At 43.2% G+C, this 13,180-nt stretch overlaps 1 protein-coding gene across 1 annotated transcript; it reads left to right on the forward strand.

Moving 5' to 3' along the window:
- Window positions 1-7,837: 7,837 nt before the first annotated feature.
- LOC136775031 (uncharacterized) lies at window positions 7,838-12,931 on the forward strand. The gene has a single exon (XM_066729506.1). It carries the CDS (start codon window positions 7,838-7,840, stop codon window positions 12,929-12,931), a length of 5,094 nt encoding a protein of 1,697 aa, XP_066585603.1.
- The last annotated feature ends 249 nt before the right edge of the window (window positions 12,932-13,180 follow it).

Genomic DNA, 13,180 nt, shown 5'->3' on the forward strand with positions numbered 1-13,180 from the left:
TTCTTCTCTCTTAGTCTGCTTTGAAGCAATATCTTTTTCCTCCTCCTTCTCCACTACTTTTTTCTCCTCTTCCTTCTTCGTTTGCTTTGACTCAATATCTTTCTCCTCCTCCTTCTCCATTTTTTTCTCCTCTTCTTCTTCCTTCTTCATATCCTTTGACTCAATATCTTCCCTAGTCTCTTTCTCTTCGTCTTTCTTCACTTTATTTTAAAAATACAAACAGGTAATAATAATTATGAAAAGGTAAAAAAAAAAAGATAAAATAAATACTTACATTCTTCCTCCTCTACTTTTTTCTCCTCTTCCTTCTTCGTCTGCTTTGACTCAATATCTTTTTCCTCCTCCTCCTCCTCTTCCTTCTTCGTCTCCTTTAACTCAATATCTTTTTCCTCAGCCTGTTTCTCTTCGTCTTTCTTCACTTTATTTTAAAAAAAACAAAGAAACAAACAATAATTATGAAAAAAATGTAAAAAATAAATACTTACAATTTTTATGCAAATAAAGATGCGGTTTTCGTTCATACTCTTCGAAGTAACGATTGAAAAAATCGTTAATTCGATTGACGTATTCCTCTGTCAATTCTCTGGGAAGAGTGGGTGAAAGAGGAACAATATCCTCTTGAATCATGATTAATTTACACTTTTCGCAGCTCATTTTTTTTTTCCTGTGTGCAGCACCGACAACGGTATAAGATTGAATGAAGAATTGAGGACTTGTGTTCTCCTCTTTATTTCTCTAAATAGTTTTCAAAGAATCACATATTTGCTTTTATCCACTTAGCAAAAACTGACACCTCCTCGTAAGGACAGTGGATACGTTCATTGTCCAAGTTCTTCTCTCGAACGTGTAAATTGCACGGAGTTTTTTCAAAATCATATAGTTTAATTAAATCCTTAAACTTAGGACAACCATACACTTCTAAATTAATATTATCCACATTCATCCTATTCAATAGATTTTTTTCAATGCTCCCTCCCTTGTAGGCTACTACGGGATTCTCGCACGTTAGGCAACCTCTAATAAAATCTTCCACATCCTCCTGCTCGTATTTCTCGAATCCCGTATCACTATATTTTATACCATGAACCATATTGAGCAAATACCACACAGTTTTTTTGTCTTTCTCACTAAGATTTTTCATACTGTCACGCAAACGAAACGATGCGTAAGAAATTTGGTTACTTTTTAAATCAATTATAGCTATATCTTTATATTTAAGTTCTTTTTTATAAACTAAGAAACCTTCTATATCCATTATGTGAGTTATTCTATGCATTGTTGCGCTCGTGCTATTCTCGATGAAGAAAAAAACTGAAATGAAACATTCGAAGAAATATCTCCGTAGAGAGAAAGATTTTATCGTTTCTTTAAAATATAAAGTTACATTTGATATGAAGTCCTTTCTTTCTTAATCTCTAGAAGATATTTTTTTTCCTATTGTATTATACTGTGAAGAAACTATAGGTAACAATGGGGAAAAAAATTTCTTAGAAATTATCCCCTCCTTTTAAAAACATTAAATTTTAATACGTTATTTGTTCCCCTGTTGGAGGGGGAAAAAATTTTTCTTAAATGCGGCAAAAAAAAAGATCGTTCATTCTTGCATCGAGCGATTGACGACGACGACGACGACGACGATAATGACACCGACATTCGTTGATTTTCAAGGTTTTGTATTGACCGACAAAAGTTTTATAGTTAAAGAATTTGCGGTGTTGCGTGGTAATGAAGTGTATCACAATGTATTTTCACCACCATTTCAAGAAGCTTGGTTGAGCGATCTCGAGAGAGAACAGAATGAGTAAGTATTATTTTATTTTTTTACATGTAATGTTGTATATATGATTTTTTTCTTTTTAAAGTTGGCTTTATTTTAATCGACATGGATTCAATTGGACCGACGGTCATTCACCTTATTACAAGCATACAGATGTAATAAGAAAGTATGTAACATCATACGATGAAGATTGGATTTTCGTGAAAGGACGGGAGAAATATGATTGATTGAGAAAAATTTGCAACTTAGAAAATATATACAATTCGAAGGAGTGTGAGTGGGGTAAATTTATTCTTGGATGGAGTAAAAATTTCGAACCACCGTTACCCAAATGTATGACTCATTATGGTATATGTTCACTGCAAAATGTCTACTATATGAAATCTGTATATGATCAATATATTAAGGAATAAAAGACATCTGAAAAAAAAAAACAATGTATATCAATGTCAGTATGCATTTCGGATGAAACAATGGGATGTGTAGATACCCCTACTTCCATTCTCTATTCGATATATACAAGCGTTACTCTTCGCAAGAGACGCATTCGCAATTATTAATTTATTGTTGTTCACCGTATGACAGAGTCATTTCTTTAAGAAACACACACAAAATGTCGACTGAATTGCGAAGAAAATTTTTTACAATTAATAGTGCGAATGAGTACGATGCGTGGGTACTGGATTGTCGCGAGCATATTCGACGATTGAGCAACGCGGATCGAGCTTTGCCCGTTGGAACGCGTCAAAAGAATTTCGCTGAAATCGCGTGTATAAAGTACCTGTTGCTACGAGCGCAGAGAGAATTGAATTATATTAAATCAGGGGCTGGTTGTAGCAATGACGTACAAGGACTTACCTGGGAGGAGCTTGATTCGGCGTTTCGAAGTCGAATATGCAGCGGCATGGTAGTTAATAGTAATTATATAGAGCCTAAGGATTTTTTAGTAGACGCGGAAGTATTAGTGCGTACGCGTATAGATAAGGTATTTGTAAGTGCAAATAATGTTAAGATTAACTGTGTATTTAACGGACAATTCATCTCTAAGGACAATAGTGATGATAAAAACATTAGCACGACTAATGCTACATTGTACAAGACTGATAATTTTAGTGATTGGTATAGGAAAAACATTTTAGACGTTATTATGCAAAAATTAAGTGTATTTCAAGAGCGTGATAGTGGATGGGCTTTGCACAAAATTCATTATTTAATAGTTAACATTAATCGTTTTAACCCGTTGCACGCGGGTTGTAAAATTAATCTGCCATCCGCTATCACAAGTAGGAAAGCTCTGATAAATTTAGAAACTAGTGATAATGCATGTTTCGCATGGTCCGTGACGGCGGCACTCTATCCGGCAAAACCTACGGCTCATCCAAATCGTACGTCCTCTTATCCACATTTTCGGACGGTTTTAGACGTCGGTAGCCTAACCTTTCCGACTACGCTAAAACAGATCCCGAAATTCGGGACGGATAATGACGTGTCGGTCAACATCTTTACCTTGGAGAATGATATCGATGCAATAATCGTACCTCTTCAGGTGACGAAGAAGAAGAGATCGAGGCATGCCAATCTTCTTCTCGTCAACGATGAACAGGGAGCAGGACATTTCATGTCCATAAGGAATCTCTCGAGATTGGTACGAAGCCAATTCACCAAGAACAAAATTGCACATTATATATGCGATCGGTATGTATTAATAATGATACAAATATAACTGCATATGTTTTATTTTTTTTTTAATTTTTTTAGATGTCTTCACTACTTTCGCACAGTGGAGAGGCTGGAGTCACATGAGCAGGATTGCTCGCGGCTCAACGATAATCTCCGATTGATGTTACCGAGAGAGTCTGAGGATCGCTGGGTTTCCTTCAAGAACATCAAAAATGGGGAACGAGTGCCATTCGTCGTATACGCGGATCTCGAGTGCATTTTATCGAAAGTTGAACAATCGAACAATAGTGATATTTATCAGAAGCATGAACCTATAAGTATAGGCTATTATTTAAAAAGTGCTCGCGATGCGTCACTCTCGAGATACGATGCTCATCGGGGTGCCGATTGCATCGAATGGTTCGTACGCGAGCTCGAAGTGATTGCGCGCATCGCGAGCGAGAAACTGGACACTATCGTACCCATGCGTGATCTTAGTCTTACCGAACGATCGCGTCACTATAATGACCCCAATTGTCATATATGCAAAAAGCCGTTTCTTCCGAATCAACTACGAATTCGCGATCACGATCATCTGACCGGCAGATACAGAGGACCGGCTCACAATAATTGTAATTTAAATTTCAAAGACTCGCATGTAATTCCAGTGATTTTCCACAATTTTTCCGGCTATGATTCACATTTCATTTTCGAGACGATCGCTAATTTGTACGAGGGATCGGTATATCTGTTGCCTGTACATAAGGAAAAATACATTTCATTCACCAAATATCTGCGAAATTATAATATACGGCTGAGATTTATCGATTCGTTCAAATTTATGGCCTCCAGTCTGGACAAATTGAGCTCGTACTTGGCGGAATCTCAGCTGACAAATTTGAGGTCACAATTTTCGGACTTAAGCGTCGAGCAGTTTAACTTGCTTACGAGAAAAGGTATTTTTCCTTACGACTATATAGATAGCGCGGCTAGATTGGAAGAGACGGCTTTACCACCGCGCCAGTCGTTTCGCAACAGACTGACCGACAGCGATATCAGCGAGGAAGCATACAATCATGCCGTAGAGGTATGGACCAAATTCCAGATGCGCACACTTGGGGAGTACAGTGACCTGTACCTGAAGACCGATGTACTATTGTTGGCCGACGTTTTCGAAAGTTTTCGCGATAGTTGCATGCTAAATTATGAGTTAGATCCAGCCCATTATTATACGCTACCGGGCTTCACCTGGGACGCGATGATGAAGCATACGGGAATCAGGCTGGAGCTTTTCACGGACGTGGATATGTTGCTGTTCGTGGAGCGCGGTATACGCGGTGGTTTGAGTCAGTGCTCCCATCGTTACGAGAGGGCCAACAATCGGTACATGCGGGACTACGATCCGGCAGAACCGTCGAAATATCTCATGTATTACGACGTAAACAATCTGTATGGGTGGGCAATGTGTCAGCCGCTGCCCACCCATGGATTCCAATGGATGGAGGACGCTGCCAATCTCGATGTCTCCGCTATACCCACGGATCATCCCGAGGGTTATATTTTGGAGGTCGATTTGGAGTATCCGCGCGAGCTTCACGACAAACACGCGGACCTACCGTTCTGCATGGTGCGCGAGAAGCCGCCGGGCGCGAGCCAGGAGAAGCTGCTGGCCACTTTAAACGATAAGACTCGTTACGTAATACATTATCGCGCTCTGCAACAATGTATGCGTAATGGACTCGTACTGAAGCGTATACATCGCGGTTTAAAGTTTCAGCAGTCCACCTGGCTACGCGATTACATCGAGCTGAACACGCGTTTGCGCACCGCGTCCACTAACGAATTTGAGAGGAATCTCTTCAAGTTGATGAACAACGCGGTTTTCGGTAAAACATTGGAGAACGTGAGGAATAGAGTTGACGTGAGGCTCGCAACCAAGTGGGAGGGAAGATACGAGGCGGAAAGCCTGATTTCCAAACCGAATTTTCACAGTCTCGCGATTTTCAACGAGAATTTGGTCGCGAATCAATTGTTGAAATTGTCCGCGAAATTTGATAAACCCATTTACGTGGGAATGAGTATTTTAGATATTTCAAAAATTTGCTTGTATGAATTTCACTATGACTATATGCTTCCTACATTCGGCGGTAAATGTAGAGCGATGTATACCGACACGGACAGTCTGATATACAGCGTGGAATGCGACGACGTTTACTCGTACATGAAACGCGATCTCGAGCGATTCGACACCAGCGATTATCCCGACGACAATCGGTATGACTTGCCGCGCGTCAACAAAAAGATACCTGGTTTGATGAAGGACGAGAACAATGGTCGTATCATGACCGAGTTCGTAGGACTGAGGGCAAAAATGTATACTTTGAAGGTGCAGGACTGTGCGAGAATGACCAAAAAAGCCAAAGGTGTCAAAGGTTACGTTATCGATAGAAATATAACATTTGACGACTACAAGGATTGTTTGGACAATTTCACCGTACAGTCTCGCAGTCAAAATTTGATTCGATCGAGGCTGCACCAGGTTTTCTCGATCAGTCAGCGGAAGGTCGCCCTCAGTCCGTACGACGACAAGCGTTTCGTTACACCAGGCACCGCGGCGACTCTACCCTGGGGACATTATAGTCTAAAATTATAATTTATTCATTGTTTTTATTTAGTCGCTTTATTATTTTTTTTTATTTCAACGTTACATCTTAATAAAAGTTCTTATAAAACATTGCTCTTATTTATCCAGGAATTGTGCGTACTGTCGAATCCCAGCCACTTAACGAACACTTTATCGCCCTTTCTGCGCAATACTCTCTCCACCAGATACACATCGGGATTGATGGTTTTCGAAAGCTCGTATTCGTAAAATCCACCCAACAGTTCCGTGCCCCTGGAATCCTTGAGGAGATACGTAGCAGGATTGGTTCTCTGCACTTTCGCCACCTCGAATATTTCGGTCGTCCAATTTGGCGTGTAGCCTTTGGCGAACATCTGCTTGTATTTACTGATTCGTACGAAATCGCCGACTTTGAACTTGGCACGACCTGCGACCTTGATGTGACTGTATACTGTCTTGAGTAGCTTATCTGCATGCTCGGGTTTCACATCCACGGGACGCATTCCCGTGGTACGATGCTTTCGCGCATTGTACGTGTTCGAAATCAGAAGAAGCAGAAAAGCTCAAGGACCGCCAGCGTCCGTGCTCACTCTTTCTTCTATCTATCTTGCGTTCAGGAGCTGAACTGAACACCGATATCGCGCTTGGGCGAACCCTCGAATAGTTCCTCCCGACCGTTTCTCCCTTCATTTTCACAATTTCCTAGAAATAAGCATAGCTACGCATAGCCCCGAATGTTTACTTTCTATAATGTCTAAACAGCCTTTTTCGATAAAATCTGTTTTTACGGCTCAAAACAGCATTTTACTGATTGCATGTCTGGGCTTCTATACCCGTCTCTCTCGCTCCGCGGCGAGCCAGCGTGCCTCGTAGGCACTGGCACGCCGCGGTAGCGACACTGGTTTCGCTCGGCCACCAGGTGGCCAGCACCACGATCGCTCTCGCTAGCGAAAATTGCATCGCACAACTATATAGATGGGTCCTTGATAAGGACCCATCGCAGCCTAATCACGCTCGACAGCAGCTCAGCAGCAGCAGCGACAGCAGCAACGACAAGCTCCGCCTCTTACTTTTGAAGCCTTCCGGCTACAGCGCCTCTACGGCCACCTTCGCCTCAACGGCAACCAGCGCCTCCACGGCCAACCAGCGCCTCCACGGCCAACCAGCGCCTCCACCAGGCCATCTACGCCTTTTTAGGCATTCTTTGCTTCGGTTTTTGTAAGTATCACCAAACCACCCACCGCCATCCTAGGAGAGGACTTCCCTCCTGCGGCCTTCCACTCCCCTCTCCTACCCCCTCAACACTGCCTTCCAGGGGCTCGCCTGGAACAGTGTTCCTTAGTTCTCTTCCAAGGCTCTCGAGGAGTCGGGTAGTGGGAGGAAACCTCTCCGAGGCAAATTCCCTAGGACTTCTGACGGCAGGAAATTCCCTAGAAAAACTTATAATTGCGCGGCACCTTTAAAAGTGCGAAAATCTATCTTTGTAAATTGCGTGAAACACATTACGTGCAATTTTATTGTAAAACTTTGTATATATTTATTTATTTATTTTAATAAACCACCTCTTGTCAACCGACAATTTTTCGCTCTTTTTATTTAAGGCAAACCTTCCCATTGTTCCTCAACAGATTTCTAGGTTAAGTTTCGGCGCACCATTTCGTACAAATTTTTGGTCCTTCGAGCCGGATATCCGGCAAAACGTTTGAGTGCATTTGGTGTTGTCGGCTTTGCTTGGAGCTGTTGGTGAATTTTGGTTTTGTTTTGAGTAAGAATTCGAGATGTCGAAGACAGAGGACGTTTTCGAGCTTATGGCTCTCGTATCTACGCTCCAAGGCGAGTTCAGCCGCTTTTTAACAAACATTAAAAAACGCGGCGTGAAGAATTTTACGGTTCCTTTCCTTGAAGAACGTCTAGCCACCATCGGGAAACGGTTAACGGAGTTACATATAACTCATGCCAAGATTTGCGCAGCATTTAAGTCTGCTGATTTCAGTAAATCTGAATATGTTATACGTGGCACTTACGACTTAGCATTGGATGCGTTTGATGTGGCAGAAAGTTACATTTTGGAACAATTAGAGAACTTACGTTGTTCGGAAGCAGCCGGGCCTAAAGCATCAGCAGCCGATGTTTCCAACATTCGTCTTCCAATAATTGACTTGCCAAAATTCTCAGGGGACTATTCAGAGTGGTCAACTTTTTTTGAAACGTTCCGCTCTATTGTACACGACAATCCAGCTTTACCGGGAGTTCAAAAATTCCATTATTTAAAAGCTAGTTTAAAAGGGGAGGCTGCTTCAATCATTCAATCATTGGCGGTCACTAGTGAAAACTATGCCGTGGCTTGGGGTATTTTAGTTTCGCGTTATACCAACAAACGATTGATCACAGCTACTTTTTTAAATAGAATTACTCAAGTTTCAGTAGCTCATGGGGATAATTTGAACTCACTTAAAACCATTCGGGATTCAGTCGCTGTAGCATTAGACGCACTTAAGGCCATGGGTTATTCGGTCGATAGATGGGACCCTCTGATAGTACACATTTTAACCAATAAATTGGACAATTCATTAAGGTTAGAATGGGAGAAATTACTAGGGAGCAGTACGGACTACCCTACTTACGCTCAATTTTTGGAATTTTTGTCCTGCCATATCAATACGCTAGAATCAATCGGCGTAAAACCAAAGACTTCTAGAAGGGAATCAGAAAAAACGTTCAAATCACATACAGCCGGCGTCGATAAAACAAATTGTGTTCATTGTGGAAGCAATCACTTGATATACCAATGTAAGGACTTCCTTGCCTTAAGCCCGAATGCTAGGTCTAAATTCGCGCTTTCGCAGAATCTTTGCATAAATTGTTTGCGTCCAGGACATAGTTGTACCTCGTGTAATTCTTCGTCGCGCTGTCGTAAGTGCAACAAATTGCACCACACATTATTGCATTTCGAGAGGTTAGGCACCGGGGGGAGCAAACCTAAGGAGACTACTCCTTCGTCGCGAACCGCCGTGGATCCTGAACCTTCTTGTTCAAATGCAGTTTCACATCTGAGCATAACTGATACTAGATCGGTTCTTTTAGCTACTTTCTCTGCTCGAATTGAGACCAACGATGGTTCTCATGTACTGGTACGCGGTTTAGTTGATCCGGGATCTGAAACGTCATTCATCACGGAAAACTTAGCTCAACAGATTCACGTTAAACGTAAACGTATCGCCGCTACCATTTATGGAGTCACAGGAGACTCTGCTCATACAGTTCGGGCAGAAACCGAATTAAAACTGCATTCTATCGCTCGTCGTGGTCTTTCTCTGGATGTAACTGCGTTAATTTTGCCGAAAATTACGAGTTACACTCCGCCGACGTATTCTCCGTCCATGTTTCCACAACTTCGCGAGCTAGAATTAGCAGATAACTTCGCAGCTACTAAAGCTCCAATAGACATACTATTAGGAGCCGATTATTTTCCTGCGTTGATCGAAGGTCCGGTAATTCGTTCTCCAGATCGATCTTTAGTTGCACAAAAGACGATTTTCGGATGGCTCGTTTCTGGGGTTCTGCCTAGTCCGGTCCGACATAGCGCGTTAACCGTTCATCATTGTTCCGGCCTCGAAAAAACGCTTCGTGACTTCTGGGAACTGGAAGAAGTTCCAGAAGTAAAATCCGTGTCCACAGAGGACTCTCTCTGTGAACAGCACTTTGTAAATACTTTTTCTCGTACTCCTTCCGGTCGTTTTGTCGTAGCATTACCTTTCCGGTCTGAGGAATCGAAACTTAGTTTAGGGTCTTCTTCCCGCGCCGCGGAAAAGACATTATCACGCATACTCCGTAAATTGGAGAGGTCTCCCTCTCAGGAAGATAGCTATTCTCAATTTCTACGCGAGTATCAATCTTTGGGACACATGTCTCCCATTAACTTAGATTCCGGTTTTCGAGTCTTTTTACCTCATCACGCGGTTTTTAAGATAGAAAATCAGAAGGAGAAGATTCGCGTCGTGTTTAACGCATCTTCTAAAACCTCGTCCGGTGTCTCGCTCAACGATACGTTGTTTATAGGCCCCAAGCTTCAACAGGATATCACACGTATATTAATGAATTGGCGCGCTTTTAGACACGTGGGTGTGACAGACATCGTTAAAATGTTCCGTCAGATACTTGTGCGCTCAGAGGACCGCAAGTATCAGAACATTTTGTGGAAGACTGAATCTGGTGGGATTCAGGCCTTCGAACTCAACACGGTGACGTACGGCACTGGGCCTGCGCCATTCTTATCCTCGCGTGTCTTACGCGAACTAGCATTTTGTGATGGAAGGGACTTTCCCTTGGCACAAAATGTTTTGCTCAATTCTACGTACGTAGATGATATCCTTTTTGGTGCTCACGACACAGAGCAGCTAGAAGCAACCCAGGATCAACTGATTCGCCTATTGGCAAAAGGAGGATTTTCCTTGAGCAAATGGGCATTTAGTGAGTCACGGTCTTCCGTGAATGAGCCATCCGAACCGCGCGTTTTCTCTGAAGACCCTTCGGATTCGGGTAAGATTTTAGGGATAGCTTGGGATCATGTACACGATCATTTCCGGTTTTTCGTGTCTCCATCGTCGATACTCGTTCTTACCAAGCGCGTTTTGCTGTCTGAAAACGCCCAAATCTACGATCCGTTGGGTTGGATCTCACCGGTAACGGTCGTTTTAAAGCAACTAATGCAATCAACCTGGTTGCTAAAATTAGCGTGGGATGATGAGATTCCAGATCCTATTCGTTCGAAATGGCTTGCGTGTTATGATCAACTTCAGGATCTACGCACCCTGCGCATCTCACGGTGGACTGGTCAAACTCTGACTACGATCAAACGTGAACTCTTAGAATTTTGCGATGCGTCTGAACTCGCTTATGGAGCCGTAGTGTACGAAAGAATTACTGCATCCAACGGGCAGATTTCAGTACATTTAGTTATGTCTAAAACCAAGGTCGCGCCGATCAAGACTACATCCATCCCGCGATTGGAATTGGTCGCTGCCGCACTATTAACCAAACTTATTCTTCATGTGAAACGCAGTCTAACCGGAGATCTCGATTCTATTACGTGTTACTCGGATTCACAAGTTACCTTGGCTTGGCTAGCTAAACAACCGGTTAATTGGAAGACGTTCGTAGCTAATCGCGTATCGCTTATCCAAACGCAACTTCCGAATGCCAAATGGCACTATGTAAATACTAAACTCAATCCCGCGGACCTCTGTTCACGCGGAATCAGCGCCAAACAGCTCACTGAGGACTCACTCTGGTGGCAAGGGCCAGCATTCCTTCGTGAACAGCCTACTCATGACATTCAGGTTTACGAAACCTCTGAAGAGAGTCGCAAAACCAATCTGAACGTTCACGTGGGTGTCGATCAGTGTTGGTTTTTGGATAAATACTCCTCTTGGCATAAACTCGTTCGCGTTATGGCTTACGTCATTCGATTTGTCAATCATGCACGTAAACAGAGTACGCACTCGGATTTAGCCTTCTCGGTCTCCGAAGTTCGTTTTTCTGTCGAAACTTTAGTGAAAGTGGTGCAACGAGCACAGTTCGCTAAGGAATTAGCCGCTTTACAGCAAGGGGAAAGGGTCCCCACGCGGTCAAAGTTGCTTCCTCTCTATCCAACACTGGATTCCCGTGGAATCTTGAGGGTGGGAGGTCGATTACGGAACGCGAATCTTTCGGAACACGCGAAACATCCGATCGTACTGCCTGAGTGCCATCTCGCGTCCATTTTAATTCGCCAAACATATTTAGATACTCTTCATGGGGGACTTCAGTTAACATTGGCTACACTGCGCCAAAAGTTTTGGATCATTAATGCTCGCAACCTTGTCAAATCGGTGGTTCATAAATGCACCTCATGTGTTCGTGAACGCGCTAAATTAGGGGTTCAACTCATGGGTTCTCTTCCGGCAGCTCGGGTCTCCCGGAGTTTCGCCTTCGAGAACACCGGAGTGGACTATGCCGGGCCTTTTTCCATTAAACTTCATCATGGTCGCAATGCAAAATCGGTTAAGGGGTACGTAGCAGTTTTTGTGTGTTTGGCTACTCGCGCCATTCACCTTGAACTCGTGTCTAGACTCGATACCGAGGCCTTCCTCGCCGCGTTAGCTCGATTTATCTCTCGTCGCGGAAAACCTGCCGCAATTTACTCGGATAATGGCTTAAACTTTCAAGGGGCAGATGCTGAACTTACGCGCGCTTTCAAATCATCATTAGAGATCGCTCGCTCTCAAGACACTGAACCGATCAGTGAAATTGAATGGAAATTCATTCCTGTCGCAACTCCGCACTGGGGCGGTTTATGGGAAAGCGCCGTTAAAAGCATGAAGCACCATCTCAAACGATCTATCGGTGTTTTCGTGCCTAATTTTGAAGAAATGACCACACTCCTCTCGCGAATTGAGGCCTGCCTCAACTCTCGTCCGATTTCTCGTATGCACGACGATCTCGAGTCGCTTGACGTGTTGACCCCAGGTCATTTTCTGATAGGACGGCCGCTTTTAGCCCCCCCGGAATTCGCCACGCTTGATCTTCGCGAGTCGACTCTCAATCGGTGGCAATCCGTTACGAAAATATCAGAAGTATTCTGGAAGAAATGGTCTTCAGAATACCTTCACACTTTACAAAATCGGCCTAAATGGCAAAACGCTAACATGGACTTTCAAGTCGGAGATATCGTTCTCGTTAAAGTTCCAAACAATCCGCCTCGTACATGGACATGGGGTCGGATACTAAAACTTATTTCTGGGGTGGATGGGCTTGCTCGTGTTGCCACTATTAAAACAGCAAAAAAAGAGATACAACGCAGCGTTTCTCAACTTTGCAAGCTTCCTTCTTAAACCACTCTCTCTCTGTCTTCACTTCTCCTCCTAAATAGCCTTCTCTTATGGCCTCTTGGGACTTCCCAGGTCGCCATTTTGGTTTTTCTTCTGAACTTTCTGGGACTCCCCAGGTTGTTCCTTTCCTGTTCCGGGTTTCCTGGGACTCTTCAGGTTGCCGCCATACCGTATCTGTTTGTGAGTTTCTCCTCAAAAGGTTCCCAGCAACTTATGGTTTCTTCTACTCACTACAGTTTCAATTAATTCATG

Source organism: Prorops nasuta, unplaced genomic scaffold (genome assembly GCF_024137725.1).
Source record: "Prorops nasuta isolate Cenicafe-Biocafe unplaced genomic scaffold, Cenicafe_Pnas_1.2 PNAS00007, whole genome shotgun sequence".
NCBI classification, from domain to species: domain Eukaryota; kingdom Metazoa; phylum Arthropoda; class Insecta; order Hymenoptera; family Bethylidae; genus Prorops; species Prorops nasuta.